The sequence below is a fragment of the Pelmatolapia mariae genome, linkage group LG5 (assembly GCF_036321145.2).
Source record: "Pelmatolapia mariae isolate MD_Pm_ZW linkage group LG5, Pm_UMD_F_2, whole genome shotgun sequence".
Classification (NCBI taxonomy): Eukaryota; Metazoa; Chordata; class Actinopteri; order Cichliformes; family Cichlidae; genus Pelmatolapia; species Pelmatolapia mariae.
Genome location: NC_086231.1, coordinates 31628237 through 31649594, shown reverse-complemented (window position 1 = coordinate 31649594; position 21358 = coordinate 31628237). Strand labels below are relative to the sequence as shown.

Below are 21358 nucleotides of genomic sequence, written 5' to 3'. Positions count from 1 at the left end.
TTGTTGGAACAGTGACAAAATCAGTCAGATTAAGTGACGGGCACAGACTGTTAGATGAATAATACAGGCTACGAGATGAAAGACAGCTGTGTCTTTTGTAATCTGTCAGGGAGAAACTGGGGAGAACCACGAATGGCTTTAAGACTATATGAGGCATCATTCTAACTGCCTGCTAGTTTGCCTAGGAAGGAAAAGATGTATATTGATTTTTTTTCCCGTGTCACTGGAATTGTACATTTTACAGTCCTGTTGCAAAGGCAGCATTACACGTGGCATTAAAATATCTCTTTACTTCTAAAATTGTTTGAGGAACTCTGATTTTTTATCAGTGTTAACGCTCTGTGATGCTCTGTACCGTATAGGAGTTTTGCATCTCCTTGAAATCCAGTGAAATACATATGAAGTGTTTTTATTATTCAGCGTGAACATTATTCAGTGTTTCCTCTCTGATGGTAGCTGTGATTAATAGCTGTCACTTCCTGAATTCTGTTTGCATGACAGAGTGTCTCATGACCTTTCTTTGAAGGAAATGGTCTGTAGACAATGCAATATGAAAGTGTCAGAAAGCAATAAGTCAGAAACACAAAAGCACAAACAGAAAACTAATTAGAAAGCACTCAAAGAATGCATAAATCTGCCAGAGCCGCACAGACCTTTACATTTGTAATTTTCCAACCACGAAATGTTTACACATTTTATTTTCCATTTATATTTCAATTTGCATCAGATTGCACACATTGTAGGCATACAGTCATAGTATTTCTTTTTCATTTACATCTACGCTACAAAAACTTCAATGTCTACAGCCACGATGGCTGCTTTATGAAGTTGTGCATATACTTTGTACAGAAGTAAATATAGCAGTATAGATACATAGATATCTTCACGGTGGGAAAGGTATGACTTACCTGTAATCAGGATCATTTAATACCATAAAAAGTAGTTGTAAATCCAGAAGACATGTGAGAAAAGTATTTAATTATATTATATTACAGTTACTTTGCCATTGATTACTTGATAATGTTTCATTGCATCTTTAAATTATGGAAACTAAATCTTAAACAAGGAACGCAGTCTAAGTGCAGGTATTTATGTCAGTGCTTTGTCAGGGTAATCTGATTTGACCAAATATCATATGACCAGTGCTTCATACTGCATGCCAAGGTGAGATAGTTAACATGTTTGTTTTTGTTTTGTTCATAAATTAGTTATGATAAATGGTGCTTTTATGAATTATTATTTACACTGAAAAAACTTAATGCTGAGCATTTTCCTTAAATGCTCTTCTTAAAAAATAAAGTCTGCCATGTGGTAGAGGATTAAAATCAGCAGCAACAAAACTTTACACACCAGAAATAAAACCTAACATGTTGTAGAGTACACCTTTACTTTAAATTACTGAGACAATTTATAGAAAAGATAATCAAGAAGAACAATTATGGAACATAATTTGTGCATAGGTTGCAATAAATTTCATGTTTAATTTTAAAGTAATCCAAAACTAGACGAGATTAAATACAATCTTTGCTTGTTATGTAGAGCTCTGTCTGCTATGTTATCTTTGCAATAAATGGACTGGCTATTACTAGCTTATTAAGCAAATTAGTTCTGTACTTATCATGCAACGGTGGCTGATGGGAATGTCACTAGTTTTACCGGTAAAGGCAGGTGGTTAAGCCCCTGCACTCAAAACCACAAACTGAACATAGAGGAAAAAGCTATAACACTACAAAATTGCAGGGCAGTAATTGCTTACATACTAAAGTGTAGTGAATTTGAATATCTTAGCTGACCAACTGAACAGAAAGCATAGTGAAAACGTCTAACTTAAATACATGAAAAATTATTTTACAAACTTGTACCCATAAATATTTTTCAGCCTCTGACCTCAGTTTCCATGAAGTCTACTAAAATCTGTCAGCACCTTTTCACATGTCCAGATAAGATTTTAACCAAACATCAGAAAGGCAAACCTTTTTTCTTTCCAGACATCCAGCTTGCAGACTTTTAAAGCGTACCAATCCTCCTCTGTGGAGGTAATTAAAAATGAGATGAAATAAAATCCACTTCTTCATGCAACTAGGAGAAAATCAATATTCACCACAGATGATTTGCTGGGTTTTGGAAATTTGCCTAAATTAACAGCAAAACAGAATCCTTAAATGAAGTCAAACTGAAGACTACTGAAGTCTAAAGTGACAAGAAATGTTTTCTTTCTTCCTAACTCGCTGCAAAAGCTGTTCGCATTTCTGCGTTAATAATACAGGGCCGTGGTCTTATTGCTCACCTTTTATCCTCGCAGCATGATGTGGGCGGACTGATCAAATCGATAAACGCTGCGAGTGTTCATCTCCAGGGGGCTCAGCTACTGATTGTGTTTGCGTTTTTCCAGATGGTCACTAAATGGAACACTCATTGATCTTGGGAATGACTACCGGCGTCACATGTCTGGGGGCAGCCTGATCATTAGCAACCTGGACAAGGACCAAGACACCGGGGTGTACCAGTGCACAGCTTTCAACACGTGGGGGTCCATACTCAGCCGCAGAGCCAGCCTTCAATTTGCATGTAAGTGATCCTACAATTGCTAACACGTTCCTGGCATGGTTCTGACACACTTATGACATTCTAGCATCTCTTTGTATCTGCTGTCTGACAGCCTGACATGTGGGTAATATGCTTGCAGCCCAGGCCTTCCTTCTTTTTTTCATTTACTATTGCGATTTCTCATTTAGATTGCCTGGGAATAGATTTTCAAGAGGGGAAATGGTAATCGAATGAAATGTCAGATACAACAAACACAGTGGGTGAGGAAGCTTCTGACTGCTTCTGAACTCCATTGATTCTCATTAGTGGTTCCAGCTCTGACAGCATCTATGCTCCATCCAAACTGCCTCATATTTCACCAAGTGATACGCAAGCCTTTGTGATACAGACTTTAAAGCGGACAAGCACAACTAACGCTTAAGAGGTCTTTGTGTCTATGCAATCACCAGCTACTTCTTTATGTGTAATATGCGCAGAAGACTGTAAGTGGATCAGACAGTGGCAGGACTATAGCAGCCTGGGAAGACAAAAGGGGGGCTGAGAAGTGACGCTGTTGGTTGTGGTCCCACCTTCCAGACAGGCACTGTAGAGGCACCTCTCCTCTCTTGATCAGGCCTCCTGACTATTGATCATGTCCCAAGGATAGAGAGCCTTTCGCTTCCTCTCAGGAGATGGACTGCCATTATCCCTACAGCTCAGTAATGAATCTCACTCGTGGGGACTGGGTGAAGAGGAGAACTGCTTGACATTTATTGTCTTGCCTAATGCACAGTGAGGGAGGTCTAGAAGATCAGCAAGGCTGATATTCAGTTTTTCCATATAATGAGGCCACTGCCCTAAGATAGAAATGTCGTGCTTTCTTTTGCTTTGCTTAGCCTTCACAATTCAGCTGCAACCACTGTAAGCATATCCTCCCACAGCTCATTTTTACAATGTAAAAAAATGTTCCAAATTAATTTAAAATACCGTGATTTAAAAAGTCTGCTTTCATACAACCAAGGTCAAACTCATTTATGAGATCTGGGAATTCAGAAAAAAAAGGCCACTTAGATGATCACACAGGTCGCAAACCCAGTGGTTTGAATTACCATTGTCTCTTTATATCTGTATTTCATGAATTACATATTAGCAGAAGGGGATCTGCAGCAGTTATTTTCCTGTTTCAGTTTTTGGAAGAGCTGTGGCTTAAAAATAATACAAGCTCCTTACGTTTGATGATAGGATAGATTTTATTTTTCTGCAGAGTTGATTTTAAGCATTACATACATTCACAGGGGCTAAGAAAGAGTCACGCTGTGAAAATTGGCATACAAGACTCACTGGCCATTGCTTGATTCTCTCCTGACAGTCAGAATGTGACACAGCTGTTCCTATAATTTAAACAGTCAGAATAAACTGCTGGCTTCTTTACAACTTGTCACATTGTCATGTTTCTTTCCTTGTCAGACGTCTTTTAAAGCAAAGTTGGTGCAGACAGAGATAGAAATTGTGTCACTACAATTTTACCAGAAGCTTTGGAAAAATAATACGTCATACGCTTAGAGACCGGTGCTGTAGTGCCTGAGTAGCAGGTAAAGGAGCTTACTCAAGAGCTCAATAGGACACAATATATAACAGGGAATGTCTCTATGGCGCCGCCATTGCCCAGACCAATCATCGTCGAGCTGTAATGGTCACTCTCTGTAATCTCTAGGCAAGCCATTCTCGTATGGCAAAGACTGATTCTGCTTACAAAGGAATCACTGAAGCTACAGTGAGTTTGGCCTCTAGCTTTCAGAGTTACAGTGTGTGGTCAGTTCACTCCAGTGAAGCCCATTATTCTTTTTCCCAGCGAAGAGAGAAGCACATCCCCTCCAGCACCGAGTCCAGCTTCATCTTCACCCGTCTCTGTGCAGTTTTGTAAGAAGAGGCGCCATCTGTTTCTCTTTCACTAAGTAATTATTAGTAAACCTCTGATTCACCTTCCCTTGTTTCTAAAGGTCCTGCCATTATAATTATAAACAGCTGTTGCCAGGCTTGTTGTGCAGTTGCATCCATAAATCTCTGAACCTTGCTACAATTTTTGTTCTTTTTGTTTAGTGGTTACAGTTGCACTTTCCATTTTTTGCATATTTTCAGGTGTCTAATGTAGTTGTAGTTGATGCTCATTTGTAATACTTTGTCTGGAAATCATGGACGACCCTGTCCAGCACGTACCCTGCCTCTCACCAGTACTCCTGGTGACTCTGAACTGGATTAGCAGCTAAGGAAGAATGAATTTCTGATTAATGCTTTTCACTTTTTTCACACATCTTCAGATGCTACTTTGTGGGTCTGACTTAAAATTTCATCTTCAGCAAGTGATAAGCAACTCAATAAGACTGAGGACAGGTGATTGGCTTGCATAACTGCACCTATTTGGCTTCAGAGACTCCTGAGTTGGTTTTGAGTCTCTAAATATTTTGCTGCATTTATGTGAATCTGAACCGTAAGAGTAGAACTGTTCACTTCAGAATGAATCCAGCTGCTTCTGTCTTCTGTCAGTGAGAACAGCGTCTTTGCATCACACTGCCCTTGCTGTGTTTTACACAGGATGTTGTGTGCTCGGGATGGTCTTCACGGTTTTTACCTACCTTATTTTGATAAAGGTTGATCTTAGTTTCAGCTGAATTTCTTTGGATTTTTCTGATATTTTTGACAAGATCCAATCAGGCCTTTCAATTTTTTGAGACCAATCAGTATTTTACTCATCACCTTTGTGTTTTCTCTCACAAAGTCTTGGTTTTATGATTGAATTGGAAGAGAAACACCAAATTCCTGAGCTGAATAGTGAAGGGGCTTTTCGCCATGGAAAGGATCCTGCGGTTGTTTTCAGCAGACATCCAGGCCTTTTTATGTTGATGAACTCACCGGTGCATTCTTTTCTCTCGGAATGTCCCAAACTGTTGATTTGACCTCCCCCTCACTATCTCTCTGATGTATTCACTTTGTTGTTACAGCCTGAGGATGGTCCTTTTTTTCCAATTGCATGCTCCTTTGACCACATGCGGTTTCACAGAAAAAGCTTCCAAATGTAATTGCCGCATTTGGAATCAGCTCTAGTCCTTTTACCTGCTTAATTTGTGAAGAAATAATCCAGAAATTGGCCACAACTGTGGGAAAAGATCCACGCGTTTCTTGAATTTAACATTTTAGGTCCGTATTCATTATATAAATATGTTTTAGTGCACATCTACCAAAAATTTAAGCAGTACGTTGCACTGTATGTTTCTTGCTCCAACACGGTTCCTGAGAATCCTAAATGTCATTTGAAGATCGACTCTCCTATGGACATTTCTTCTAAAGACAACCTAGTGAGATCAGGATGCCTCTGTCTGTATTTCAAGTCAGTCATCTCCTCCTGTGGCCTTCTAAGTGTCCTGCCGTGACTTGGCTCTGTTTGATTCCACTGCGGTCATCAGAGAGCCGCTCATTAATCTTACCAACACTCTGTCCCACTTCTCTCCATAATCTTCCTTCTCCTAATTTCCCTTATCGGTCACACTGACTTTCTTTTGTTTGTGTTTGGAAGGCTTACTCCAGGCTGTTAGCCAGAGGGTGCAGACAGAGTACAGAGCGGACTGCAGCAGCTTCCCTCCATCAGTCATGAAGCCAGGGGTGGTTTATCATCCCAGGTTTAGGTTTTGTCTGCCAGCAACTGCTCATTCATTTGCAGGGGGATAGATTGTGCTGAGAGTATTGATGGGGAAGCTAATGCTTTTAAGTGCAAGATTACACCACATTTAATAATGATGTTACTTATTGCTGCTGGCACTGCAAACTGTCATTTGTCATGCGCGCTCACCAGTGTTTGTTCAGTCTGTGCACAGTATTTTCTTCTTTCCCCTGCTCGTTTTATCTTATTTCAGCCTAATCTCTTCCTAAAGTGCAGCGTTGCAGGGTAAACGTCACAGAGTCAGGTCCGTCTATTTCATCAGCACACTAGATGCCTTTGAAAGTATTGAAGGCTGTCATGAGGTGTCCCAGGGCAATCAATGATGCCCTATAAAGTCCCAATCTTCAAAATGTAGCATCAAAAACATGGCTCAGTGATTCTGTGAAGGGAGTTTGGGAAGAATTATGTCCCCCGTTTTCAAAACTATCTCTTTAAAAGTAACCCTCGTGGATATAGAAAATCTTTGAATCACACTTTTTGGTCAATCTGACTGTCAATCATATTCTTTTAAACCGCCACCCACTTCTGTTTCAATGTTTTCTGTCTCATCAGACCTGGATAACTTCAAAACTCAATCAGTGAGGAGTGCTGTCAATGTGCGTGAAGGCCAAGGAGTGGTCCTTTTATGTGGACCGCCGCCACATTCTGGAGGTAAGTTTGCTATATGAGAGTTTTTGTCTGTTATTTAAACACAGCTCATAAGAATTACCTCCACTCAGTGCAAACTGCAAACTTTGATGAAGAATTACTGCCTTTTCCTAAACCTAATCCAGTTTTACACCCATTAATGTGTGCACATGCTCTTAATAATCATCTTAATGTTGTTTATTGAGAACACCTATAAGCCAGTCGCACTTGGGTGCTTTTCTTTCCACTTCATTCAGATTATTTTTTTTAATTAAAGCCATGTTTCTCAAATTAGAAAGATATTTATTCACTTTCATTGAGAGTTAAATTAGAAAATAAACATACTTTTTCTTGCTTGTGTGAGGCTAAAGCCAGCAAGTAGCTAGCCTAGCTTCAAACAAAGCTGGAAACAGGAAAGAAATTAGCTTGGTGACGGCTAAAAATGACAATATTTGGGCCACGGCACCTCTGAAGCAGCTCATTACCACAGTATAATGATTTGCTTAGTCTGTATAAAATGTTGTGGTTATAAAGGAGGTAGGGTGCCAGAATGATAACCTCCATAAAACCACAATTTCTCTCTCTTTTATTTATTTTTTTTTTGCACTTGAGCTTTACAGAAATAAATATGCTAATTAGCGAGCTTCAGAGGAGCTAAGAGGTGTTTTTTTTGTTTTGTTTTCGCACAGAGCCAGGCTTCTGTCTTCACACTATTTACAGTATTTAGGCTAAAATAACGAACATAGCACTGTTGGCTGTTAGCCTTATATTCAAGCACCTCCACACATATAAGAAAAAAGATGCTTTAATTGTTCAAGTGAGATGCTAAAATTGCATTTGATAAAGCAGAGGCTACAAATAGACGAGATAAAGACACGGGCTGCTCAGCCCCACCACTCTGAGCGTCTGCGGAAAACTAAAAAAAATACACAATGGCTGCTGCCTAGCTTGTCACCCTCTCGATACAATAGCTTGCACAGTGGAACAACCAATTTCCTTCACAAGCGAGCAGTTTGTAGCACAGCGCATTGTACAGCTGGTCTTTGGGATAATGGGTCAAAGTACTCTGTGAAATACAGTTTGACAGCTTTTCTCTTTGACATAGGTTTATATGCAGTTGGCTGTTGTAACCGTATCACAGCTGTGTTTTCCTGCATTTTCCGAAGTGAATGAAAGTAAAGCTGTGCAAGGCTGTTGTCCCTGTTTTTCTTCCTTACCTCTTTCCCCTTTTGCTCTCTTCCTGGCTCCCTCTCTCGCTGTCCCCTCTCTCCACCCTCTTTTCCTTTTTAAAATTTGAAAGCGATGATGTGCCACGTAACCTTGAACTTTATCTGACGCCTACAGTAAGAGGCATTCCTTTTAGTTTTCATTACACTTCATTGGCTTTGAATTCTGCACAAGCTTTTTCCTCCCCCTCCGTATGCATTATCCCAACACCCATTTATGAAAAATTAAATACAGTACCATTGCAAGCAGATGTTATTGTACTCCACCTTAGACATTTGTTTACTCCAAGGGCTTTTTCTTTTTGGCACTTTTATCTTCCACGTACTGTAAAACCACTTGTGTTGTATTTTCTTTGTCACTTCGCTTAACAAAGAATTGCTTGGCAAAATGATATTACTGCCCGTTATAGCCACATAGTTCAGCTCCAGGTTATGCTGACTCTGAACTATGCTGCCGCTTTTGCCTAATCAGAGGCAGCTTTGTATCTGCATCGCTGCACCCAGCTCGGACGCTCAATCCCATCTATGGGCTCCCCCCCTCGGGGCGATTGACAGTCATTGTGTACACCTTTTGACTCTGAGCCCATTACCTTTGAAGTGGCTGATTACACAGAGCATCTCCTAACTCTTGAAAGTCTTTGCAGTGTTTTCTTTGAGAAAATGCCACAGTAATTCATCACGGAAAGTCTCTCCTTTCTTATGGTAGACCTGCCATTTGCAGAGGGGCATGACAACATATATTTGTGCCAATCCATCCATCCCTCAATCCAACCATTGACTTGCCTGTGCCACCCCTGAACTAAGGCGCTCAGGGACCCAGGGAATGGAGGCCATGTGTCAGGGGAGGGCCACTGACGCGCTGTAATCCATTTTGTTTCGCTCCCTTTCCTTAGCTCTCCCATTTTTTTTTCTGCACTGATAGCTGCTACAGTCACCCAGTCTTGGTATCTCCTCCCAAGGAAACTGAGATAAGGGAAGGAAAATGACATGATACGCTCACATTTTAAGGCCGTAGCCGAGTTCTTTTGATACAGCTGTTCCAGCAGGGGCCAATGCGACTAACACGTGTGAAATCAGCCGAGGTGTGAAAGTGGACCGCTGCTGCATAGTTCAACTGTCTTCCTTTCTCTTCTAGAGCTGACATTTGCGTGGATCTTCAATGAATACCCTCACTTTGTCCAACAAGACAGTCGGAGATTCATCTCTCAAGAGACAGGGAGCCTGTACATCGCCAAAGTGGAGCGCTCAGATGTGGGCAACTACACCTGTGTGGTTAACAACACTATCACAAGGGAGAAGATCCTCAGCTCTCCCACACCACTGGTCCTCAGAAGCGATGGTAAACACTAAAATCAGGCTTTCATCTTTATGCTCATATGCCATGCAGCTTTAATCTGTTGTCAGACTTCTCTGCCTGAAGGCTGCATTCCCAGATTCATCATGATTTCAGCTCGTTAAGATCTAGGTTATAATTTAAGTTCCAAATTTTAATTTCATTATAAAAGCAGCTAATTGATCGTACTCCAGCAAGGTGGTAGGACCTGCTTCGCACTCAACAGATAATAGCTGGGTTGTGAAAAATCCATTTGGCTGGTGTTTATCCTCCTCCAGCTGAAGTATTTGGAACATTTATGAATTATTAATGCTATTAATATTTGTTTACAAGCTTTGATGACATAAAATGAGAAAGCTGTGACTGTCAAACAATTACAAGTGCATTATTACAAACAAGAAAAATCGAAAGGACAGCAAAAGGGATTATTACCAGCCTAAAACTGAGCCGTAAGACAGCAACAGATGAGTTGTTAACCATTAGTAAAGACACGAATTCCAAAGCTTGTCTTTTTACAATGTGGCACAGAGTTACATAAAAGCCACTGATTTCATTTGGTATTCCAGCTGCAGCACAAAGCTTTTATGAGCTGGCTTCTTAGGTTGTGTTATTATCAAAATGCCACAAATATATTCTAACTAAGCACAGAGGAAGATGCAGTTGCATATTTTGCATGTTTTCCTCAGAGTGCGTCAGCTTTATCACAGTCTTTTCTGACTTTTAATCTGAAAACATGAAGAGGGCCCCAAATCAGCTCTTACTTAGAGACTGCCAGGTTGTGATTGCTAATAATAAAGGGCAGGCTACTCTCTCTGCAAGGAAGTCACTGACCTGTCCCAGTGATGTGAATGGAAATAAACTCCTGAATGAAGTCACATAGCCAAATGTTATCAATCTCTGCTAAATAAGTCATTTTATAGCCCACCTCTTAATCCCCCCCTCTTTTACAGTGCCTTCACTGGTCACTTTGTATTCATATGCATAACTTTTGCATTAGCTGCCCTGCTGTGTTATTGCTCTCTCTCTGCCTGATTCACGGTGAGTGTGAGTCTGCTGTTAATCACTGATGTAAAAAGCTTGTCATCTATTGTCTCCCTTTTGTAGGAGTAATGGGTGAATATGAACCCAAAATAGAAGTCCATTTTCCTGATTCAGTTCCAGCTGCGAAAGAATCAGCGGTGAAACTGGAATGCTTCGCTTTGGGAAAGTAAGTCACTCTATGCCTGTGACACAAACGGTACACGCATTCATGCATGAATTACAGCTACTCAAGACGATTTAAGAATGCACAAGCGTTAGCATTACTCATCCTCAGATTCATCAATCCATAGGAACGCATGAAAAAGACAAGGGAGCAGAAGTAAGAGTTCCTTTAAGAGCATCCGACAGCTTGGCAATCACAGTTTGATTTGCAGGGAACGAGAATTCACAAAGCTTTTGCTTTTTCTTACAGCTACTTTTCCTTCTGTCCTTAATCACACTTTGATCAGAGCGAGTGACAGTTACAATCCTGGGAACTTTTTGTTCCTCTTTTACAGCCCCGTCCCAGAAATAAGCTGGAGGAGAACGAGCGGCGTCCCTTTCCCCAGCAAAGTCAAAATGAAGAATTCAAATGCCGTCCTGGAAATCCCTAATTTCCAGCAGGAGGATGCGGGGACGTACGAGTGCATGGCGGAGAATCGCAGAGGCAAAAATGCTGCACGGGGTCGTATTTCATTCCACGGTAAGTGAGCCGTTTCAAATCGAATGACAGTGAGGTGGAGAGACAAATGGAACATATATATCCACAGTTGTCCAGAAAACATGCAGATGGCCAGTAGCTTGAATCCCATTTGCTCGACATAAAACCTTTTTCTGCGGACGTTTGAGGCTTAATGTTGTTGAAATTTCAGAACAAGCTAAGGGTAGAAATGATAAATGGCTATTATTCCAGGGGCTTTAAATTCATTTCCAGTTAATATTCAGATCTGTTTACCATCCCGTGTTTCTCATTATGCTGGTGATCCACTTGTAAAGTTTAAAATTTGATTTAAATTTAAGCTTTAATGCCAGGCTGCTTTTATGGTTGTATGATTCCTGATGCAATTCTTTACTAATCCAGTGCTTCTATAATTAAAACGCATGTTTGAATAGGTAACCTTTTCATTTATTCCAAGCTAAACCTCACTGGCTCCAGACGATGGCGGACACAGCTCTTTCCATAGAGGGAAACCTCTTCTGGGAATGTAAGGCCAATGGAAAGCCTAAACCATCCTACAGCTGGCTGAAGAATGGGGAGCAAGTGATGGCTGATGTATGGAGATATGTTACATTTCTTTCTTTTCTGGCTAAAATTTCTTAGTTTCTAAATAGCTTCTAAGTAACAACAAAAAATTGAGCTGGTCTGTACCAGAAATTGTAAATGCAATAATGTTAATATGCTGTGTGTGTATATAAGTAATGTATGCTAATGGATACGTTAGCTAATGTATGCTAATGCAGACGTTTGCTATTCTAAAGCCAGACTATGCTTTAGAAAGCATCGATCCCCTCCCCACGCAGCACTGAGACAACTTTATCTGTTAAAAATGATGTGATCTGTCATCATCATCATGATCATCCTGAAAGGTCATGAAATATAAATTATGTTAACACTTCTTCTGTTTGGTGTGTTTAAGAAGCAGATAAATAGTTTTCACCACTGCACTTCCTCATCTATGTCAAGCTTAGCATACGCAGAGTTGCAGTAATTGCTGTTGTGCCTTTGGATATAATAGGCGATGGATATGCAGGACTCTTTCTCTTTCCTCCACAGGGCCGTGTACAAATTGAAAACGGGGCCCTTTCTATATCTTCGTTAAACCGTTCCGATTCTGGGATGTATCAGTGTGTGGCTGAAAACAAACATGGAATTATTTATTCCAGTGCCCAGCTAATGGTGTTAGGTAAGATTGCCTCCCTCCTCCTGCTTTTATCCTGCTTATCTGTCTATGCGTTTGATCATCTCCTAAGATAAAAACCAGCAGCCTGCTATAACGTTCCTCTGCAATCAGTCTGTGCACGCATTTGATGTCACCATGGGCTTTGCCAGCAAAAATGTGAATCTGATAGAGTGTCTCGTTTTACTTTCAGTCATTTCACATATTGATTTGGATACTACAAATGCATTGTTTTGTGGCATTGTGCATGCCTTCTCATGTAGACAGGGTATTGATTTATTCGCAAAGCTTTGATGACTTCCATCTGACTGGCTCAATAAGAAATTCAACTCTCTTGATACATGTGATGACACTTGAGTGTCCTAATGATGGCTAACAAAAAACTGATGAGCGCAGACAATAGTTTGTGACATGCTTGAGGTGCATGGTGTATTCAAGGATGTGCAGCTGAAGGGTGGAATGACTATGGCGAGCTTTGAGACCAGTAGGCTTTTGTGCTGAGATTTCAGGCTGCTTTCACTGAAAGCTGAAGGAGAGTTTATCGCAGTACAGCACGGTTGATCTGCAAAGGTTCAGGTTGCCCATATATATATTTTTTAATCTCACACCTTTCTCTGTTCCCCTACATGCAGCTTCACCTCCTACTTTCTCCAAAAGTCCGCTAAGGGCCTTGCTAAAAGCTCGCTCAGGCAGCGAAGTCACTCTTGAATGCAAGCCTCAGGCCTCACCCCCAGCAATTAGCCTGTGGAAGAAAGGGAATGAAATCCTGCAGAGAACTGAAAGGTAGGATAAAAATCCAAGTGTATATTACTGGCAGCTTTCATTCACATTCACTGCAAGCTGACTTGTTTCAATAGTGCGTTTGGCATTTGCGGAGATGCATAGAAGGAAAGGCTAATGAGAAGAACGAGAGGGCGCCCACCAGGAAAATTGCAGATAGCTAATATACTGCGTGCCCCCTCGTGTGCAAATAGCTCGGTGTGAAGACTGAAGATGCTAGGTGGTCATATCAACACTGCCTGTGTTAAATATTTAAGAAGATAAAAGACTAGTAAAAGGAGTTCCCGCTCATCTCGTAAACTGAGGAAGGAACTCAAAAGTAAGAATGAAGCTACTGCACCTGTAATTATCTGTTTTATCATGACAGACAAAGAGTTACAAGGGCTTGATTGATGCAATCACCAAACAGCAGAGACGAAAGCTTTGATGCAGATCGGAGAGCAGTCTCAATAGACAAGAAATAACTCTGAACACAGGCACAAAGACAATGAGCCAACATCAAGCGTCGCTTTCAGGGGTATAAAGTGGTGCTTCATTTAGTTTGGTGCTCTTCTCTGTTGGATTTTTTATTGGATAAACCGGAACGTTTCACAATAAAGAAGCATTTAAAGGTAAAGAATTCCAAAAGCATGTCACGTTTCAGGCTTTTTGTCATCTCGATAGGCAAAGGAATCAAAAAGCTCAGATAGTTTCTAAAACCTCCTGTAAGTTATCGTACGTACATCAAGACGTACGTACACACGCTCACACACAACAGACACACTGAATACAAACTCAATACAAAGTCAAACGCAGGCATCCCAGTACAGGAAAGAAATGCTGTTTGAATCGCTCCCATGCTGCCTATTGAAGAGGAGGTCTGAAAAAGAACAATACGAGCAAGGCGTCTTGTCAAAACTGCACCGAGCCTCTTTAGTCGGCTCCAGATGGGAAGCTGCATCTATAGCGGCGGAAAATTGGTAGAATTCCCAAGCTGACTGACATTTAGCATATGTGAAGCCCACGTACTCTTTCAAGACTGGATGTATGCAGACACTGGAAGGGAAATGTTTACTCACATATGCAGTCACGCTGTAAATTGGAGCAGTGTTTAGAAAATGAATTTTGCACACATTTTCTCACTGAATACCACATCAGTTGAAAAATTGTTAAACCATCTGATTTCTATATAAGCTTATGTTTAGCTCATGCCTTGATTTCTACATGTTTGGAGATAGACATCTTCTAAATAACTACAGATTTCTAAAAATGATGACCCAGCTGAATGGAAATAATATAATAAAACTGTTTAAATTGTGTGTGTGTGGGGGGGGGGGGGCATACTTTTAGCTTTGCATGCTATTTTTTTAATATCTAGCCAGTCGGTGACCTTTCAGCATGATAGGGGTTTCACACTGACCTCATCAATTTAAAGTCTTTAAATCTGAGTTATTTGACAAATCTTTGAGAATTTTATTATATACATGGCGATAGATGGAAACGTCATTACTATATACAAATCCAAAACAGAGCTGAACACTGTAGTCCTACTTTACAATCGCTATCTTACCAAATACAGTAAAAAGCCACTCTCTTCTCAGGATTGCTTTGCTTCCAGATGGAACATTAAAGATTGCCAATGTAACCAAACGGGATGCAGCTAGCTACACGTGTATCGCTAAGAATCAGTTTGGGACGGCAAGCACAACAGGAAGACTGATTGTCACTGGTAAGTCTGGCCTAAAAGTCGAATCGCTCTCAGTTAATTAACCTTTTCACTGTCTGCTCCATCCCTTCTTTGTCATCACACCTGACACGCTTCCCATTCAAGAACTTTGATTTGCCTCTCAAGGCTTATGCTAATTTTTACAAACAATGGGTTCTTGATTTCAAAGAGAAGAAAAGAAACCAAAAAAACCCCGTAAAAAAAACAGCTTTTCATTCATTCCTGATTTTGACAGCTGTTGTTAAAGATTTTAACTTGGAAAATTAATTCTTAATTAATTCGTTTTTAAATGGAATAAAGGAACAAGACAAACTCTGAAACCTTAGGAAATACATGCTTTCTTGGTGAGAGTTAAATAAGATAAGAGGCTATTATCAGTCATATGTGTGTACACTAATAATAAAGCTGATGCTGTTTCACTTTAACAAGTACTGAATATGATTATGGTGGTTATTGAGCGTGCAGGTGGCCATGTTTAAATCGCTGCAAACATCCAAAATTAGATGACAAATACAGTTGTCCTTTACCAGCCACAACAATGCTGCAATACAGCATTGTGCTAGGAAAGACTGAGTTATAGCAACCATCTGGACATTTGTTTGTAATATAAACTCTCTCCCCCCCCCTGTGTGGACCAAGAACATGGCTAAAAACTAACTGCTGGATTTTGGTGGGTCATGATCTTGCCATACACGTGTACTCAAACACAAGCCATGAAGTGCTGAGCCAAAAAAATCCTGTAACTGCTGGCAGAAGTAGTGACTATCAGTCTCGTCTTTCAGCTCTTCTAACTAAAATTCTATGAAATATGCACTCATTGATATTTTTAAGTCAGCAGGCATTGTCAAAATTTCTATTTAGAGAAGTACTGAATGGTGAATCAGTGAGTTTGGTAAGTCCACAACAAAATCAGGCAGGGCAGAATCCGGGGCTGATGTTATCCTGGACTATGGCGAGTTTTCTGCTCTTATATGCCAAATTTGATTTGATTGTTTTTGTTAAAGTAACTTCAAATACCGTATAGTTGACAAGACTTTAAAGGGAAATTTTCTTATTAGCAAATAGACCGTTTCCTTGAAGTATTTCCAAAATAAAAGTCAGCTTTTTCTTGTCCTTATTTTTATGTATTTGTTTCTTTCAGCTTATTGCGTGTGTTATCAAGCAAGGATATTGTAAAATTAATGGGCCTGGTAAATAGCAGCTAAAATAACAGTTAAGTAAGCAACAAATGCTTATCATTGATTTAGTTAAAGGTCATTATTTATGAGTGCAATGACATAACACGTTCATGTAGTCCCCTATTTTTAATCTGTTGTGTGTGCAACTTTTTTTTTCTCATTACTTTCTATTCTTCTCATACGCTGACAGCTGAACCATTTAATGTCATGAAATTTAATTACTGTGACCTTTTGTCAACATACTCTGAGGCCCCCAATCCACCACAGTCACCAGTAAGAATGTGCTCCCATCTCAGTAATCCTGTTTCAAACAACTTTTTTTTTTTTCGTCCAAATTGATCTAGGGAGATAAAATGTGAACCCACAAAGTCATTAAATGTTACTAATGGACAGGCTTGGAATTTAAGTGCTTATTAAAATCAGAAAAAAAGCGCACATTCATGGGTAATTTAATGACTGTTGCTCGGTTTAGCTGCGAATTGGAGTGAAATGGCAGTTGCAGGGGTCATGGTGGTGTTAGAGGTTTCAGTGGCAGAGATATTAACATGCTTGTGCTGTCATCTGTTGTCTGGCCAGAGCCCACCAGAATCACCATGAGGCCTACTAACATGGAGATTATTGTTGGCGAGAGCATCGTGTTACCCTGCCAGATTGCCTCCGATCCAGCTCTGGATGTCTCTTTCTCGTGGGCATTCAACGGCCAGCTCATCGACTTCCAGCGAGACAGCGATCATTTTGAAAGAGTGGGTGGGGTGAGTCATGTCGAGCATTAAACTCAGATACTTTCTGGCTACTCTGGGATTAATTGGGACACAGTGTGTAACGCGCAAGGGTATGCTCCACAGCCCGGCTGAGAGCTTCATAAACCCTAATAATACTCAAACGAAGAGATTTAGGCGAAGATTTGAAAGTTTCTCTGTGGTCAGTTGTGAACAGAATTTCAAAAAGGTAGCGATATCAGTTACACCCTCGGTGAATGGCGATATCAGCTCTGTAATCGGGATCCTTACCTTTTGAATTGCCTGTCCAAGCTGCCATGTGTTACACCGCTAAAAATATATCGGTGAAATGCCATTTTAGTCTTACAGAAGGCCCTCGTTAATAAAGTCTTTATACTTTTCATCCCTTCAACTTCTAATTCCCATACCTCAAGGGAGAACATTTTCTTATCATCTCCCTGCGCCGTAATTGAATTTGCATACCTATTTATGAATCTAGAGTCCCGAAATAATTAAGTAATGAGCTGGCTGGCATTCACCAAGGGCAGGCCTGGCACCAGTAAATGTTCATTTGAAATCCATATGCCTTGAAATATTGATAAGTGACGCCTTTTTTTTTTTTTGTTGTTGAATATTTGTTCCTTTTGATGAAGGGCAAAGTTAATTGTTCAGAGCTTGTCAGTTTCAAATTGCCATGCACACTCTTTTTGCTTCACATACCGCCGCTTATCATCCGAGGTTTTAGAGTCTGATCACTGCCATTCATGTGGTAATAGTTGACATCGTATCTCAATACGCTCACGGTTTTGTGGACACGGCGCACTCGTTTCTTCATGAAAGCAAATGGCAATTACTAATGACATTGAACTGTGCATAGGCATTTAATGAGAGATAGTTTTCACAGAGTCTGTTTCCCCTGTCCAGAGAGATTACCAACCCACTGCTCAACAGCTTCTGATGAATTAATTAACATAATTAAAGCAAATCTGCCTCATCACTTCCTTCCTGCCAAGGCAGGAAGCCTGCGACGCATCGCAAGCTCTCGGGTCGGCCAGGTGGCGGCTGACATTGGAAGGAGAATCAGGCATGGCGCTTCAAAACTGTCAGGGAAGAGGAGAGAAGATGAAAGGAAGGGTAAAAGAGAAAAAAAAGAGCGAGAAAGATAGTCACTTTATCCCTTGGGTGCATAGAAGTGCCATTCGGCTCAGCTCTGCTTTGTCAGTTGCCTTAGAGAGGTGAAGATCCATGGGTGTTCATGCCCAGTCGCGGCACAGTGGAACTATGATCACTAGCCTTTGGGGGTGATGAGATCTACTGTGACTGCAGTGAGTCTTACCTGGCTCTCCCCCAGGTGACTAGTTTCTAAAGCAGCACACTCTTTTTCTCTGGCTGACATGCTTTGTGACAGGCCACTTCAAGAGGTGACTTTCAAAAGGCCCGACTCCCATCAGCAGTCCAAATGAGTGCAGAGTAATGTTGCCTGGATAAAGCGTATTAAGTCTGCTGACTTTCCATACTTTTCTTATTGCCTTTGAGCACCCATCAGAAAACCCCCAAACAATCAATCAGTTGATCCCCCCCAAAGACCCATCTGATGCTGTACAGTAGCAAGTGCATGTCACGCTGTGCAAGAGGGCTCTAATAATATCTCGCTTTACAAGATGACTGAATGACACAGACATGCTGAAGTGTAGCATGATAGCTTTTAGGTTAGGTTGTTTCATTGCGATGTGATGAATGCTCGGCTAATTGGAATGCACTGAAAGAATATTTAAGCGAGCTATGAAAAGCTAAATCAGCTGCGCAGTTTAGATTCGCCGCGTACGACTGATGAGTAATTTTGTGCCGCGTTTTCCCACATGAATTTTAAAATTAACAAATATTTCACGGATGCTGGAAAAAAAAACTATTCTGATTGCTAACATATTCAGTACAGAGAAATGAGCTATGCACCGTACTTGCTAGTTGTTTTTAGAAGAGGTGTCTTTGTAGTCGAAAGCACTAGAAGGTGTTAGGAATAAAGAATGATTTTCATTCTTTTTGAAAACAAAGAAAAATGCAGAATTACAACCTCCTTTTTAAGGTAATTCTGCTTTATGTAGCCACACACAGTAACTCCCCTTTTCCAGATAAGAAAGTTAACATTTGCTGCTGTGTTTCGCTGCGTGTTCCTCACGGCCATCACATGCATGCAGCCCATGTAAAATAATATTTACTCTTTACACTGGGAGTTAGACTCATATCTTGCTTGAGCTTGTGTAATTAGAGAATAATTAGGATTGCTTTGCCAATTAGCTCGACTGTGTTTGTTTTGTGTGTCCTGTGTGTAGCTGGTAGTTGTTTACAGGGGGTTTGGAGGCCGGTTGGTTAGATAGTGCCTGAAGGACGGCCAATAGGGTTATTTGCTCAGAGTACATCTGCCATGTCAGTTGTTTGTGTTTGAAAGATGCAAAAATCAGCGGCCCGGAGTCGCTGTGATTGTATTGGATGTTATGAAATGTAAAAGCATCCCAGAGCCACAGGCTGAAAGATTAATTAACGCTACATCTCTTACTTAACCTTATTTCTCTCTTTCAGAGCATATCAGGGGATCTGATGATTCGTAACATCCAGCTGAACCACGGTGGGAAATATGTCTGTGTTATTGACACTGACGTGGAAAGCCTGTCCACCTCTGCCATTTTGGTCGTCAAAGGTAAGAGAAGGGCCAGATTTCGGTTGCTTTTGTGTAAGCGCCGTAGCACGGCTACCACACAGCGTGTGTAAAAGTATTCAAAGCAAAAAAAGTTTGACAGAAGGGTGCGAAACATCCCCGAGGCTCTCGCTAAAGATACACGATGGGGAAGCAAAAATGGATGCTGTCTCAGTCTGAAACATCAGCTCCTGTTTACAATATATACTGTACTTGTTACTGAAATGCAGTAATGGTGTACACGCTCGCTCTGGTGTGTGAGGTAGCTGAGGTAGCTTTGTTGATATGTGCCTGGTGTATCTGGCTCCGTGTACAAGCGTATCTCTGATGATTTACATTGGTATTCATGCCCTAAACAAACTCTAATAGCTGTCCCAGGTGCTTTGAGAAGGCAATGTTTATCACAGAAAATGACTGTAATTGGCTCATTTACACATCGGCAAAATATCATGGAAAGCATTTGAATAATGGAGCAGCAAAGCAAACGGCTATAACATGGTAAAGACTGAGCATGTTGTAGTCGCAAACACTCGCTTTTCTATTCTTTCCTTTTTCTACTTACTGATGTCTCCTCCTCATGAAGCACCTATTTCCTTTTCTAATAAACGATCCCATTCACTTTATCTTTCCACAGCCAGTGAACTCATCACTTAAGAATCCCACACTCGCACACGTACACACACATAAAGCGTGTACACACCAAGGGCGCAGCCCTTAATTAAAGCGAGTGTGATGGCCTTGATATGTAACAATGTGTACAAGTCTTTATGAGCTTGATGAGAGGAGGCTTTTTTTAAATGGGTGCTCACCTTGGGTTCACCCTCGTCACTGTCTGATTGATGCAGGTCCCCCAGGTCCTCCGGACAAGGTATCAGTGGAGGAAATCACAGACAGTACAGCACAGTTATCCTGGACTCCCGGAAGGGACAACGGCAGCCCCATCACCGGCTACATCATCCAGGCTCGAACTCCTTTTACCGTGGGCTGGCAGGCTGTAGACACAGGTACGCTGAAAAGAGGCTTCTGTAGTATTTATTTTGCCTGGATATTTATTTGCTCATCATTCAGTTGGAGTCCAGTTGTTTAGCGTTCAATTTTTTTTCTATTAAAGAACTGAATTTCCACTTTGCAGTGCCAGAGGTGGTCAATGGTAACATGCTGACAGCCACGGTGGTGGGTCTGAATGCGTGGGTGGAGTACGAGTTCAGGGTGGTGGCACGCAATGCTGTAGGGCTTGGCGAGCCTAGCCCAGCCTCAGCCAAGACCAGGACGGAGGATGCAAGTATGTACATCAAAAAAATGAAAGCTACACACATTAACAGATATAAGCACCGATGGATCAGCTTTACTTTAAAATGTTCACTTTCTGGGACTCTATGTCTTCCTTGGCAAAAAATGAGTTGAGATTATAGCACAACCACAGAACTGTGGAAAATCAATTCCAAAAGTAACGCTTATTTTATTTGTGTTGGCGGTTTTTGATGTTATTGCCAGTTTGCTTGACGGCGGAGTACTTTTTTTTTTTTTTACAAAAACACTTGCAATGGTGTGATAGTGAGCTAAAGTTAATATGTCCAAGAAAGTGACTGCTATGCTACAGATGATTTCACAGGAATGAATACCACATACTTCATTAGGTAGAAACGATAAATTGCTTGATAATTAAACATCAAATCACCCAGTCACATAGTAGCAACTCAGTGCATTATAGCATTTTAGATATGGTAAAGATTACCTGCTGAAGATTAACCCAAGTATCAGGATGGAGAAGAAAGCTGAAACTGCTGATCTGCTGGATTTTCCCGCACATCCATCTGTAGTAGATCCCAACCAATATAGGGTTGGTTTTTTTTAGGATATCAATACCGATATTTGGTCATTTAAAAATCTGATATTCCAATATATTCGATATATAACAGATTTCACCAGCATTGGTTAT

At 40.8% G+C, this 21358-nt stretch overlaps 1 protein-coding gene across 1 annotated transcript in view; it reads left to right on the top strand.

The window, feature by feature from the left end:
- cntn3b (contactin 3b) overlaps window positions 1–21358 on the top strand; it is a 54198-nt gene that overhangs the window by 19760 nt on the left and 13080 nt on the right. The window contains exons 4-16 of the mRNA XM_063474776.1: window positions 2393–2568; window positions 6794–6892; window positions 9230–9433; window positions 10532–10634; window positions 10966–11150; window positions 11584–11720; window positions 12222–12351; window positions 12978–13128; window positions 14706–14833; window positions 16585–16760; window positions 19305–19422; window positions 20265–20423; window positions 20552–20701. Of these exons, the coding sequence (XP_063330846.1) occupies window positions 2393–2568; window positions 6794–6892; window positions 9230–9433; window positions 10532–10634; window positions 10966–11150; window positions 11584–11720; window positions 12222–12351; window positions 12978–13128; window positions 14706–14833; window positions 16585–16760; window positions 19305–19422; window positions 20265–20423; window positions 20552–20701 (1916 nt within the window). The remainder of the gene's footprint in view (window positions 1–2392; window positions 2569–6793; window positions 6893–9229; window positions 9434–10531; window positions 10635–10965; window positions 11151–11583; window positions 11721–12221; window positions 12352–12977; window positions 13129–14705; window positions 14834–16584; window positions 16761–19304; window positions 19423–20264; window positions 20424–20551; window positions 20702–21358) is intronic.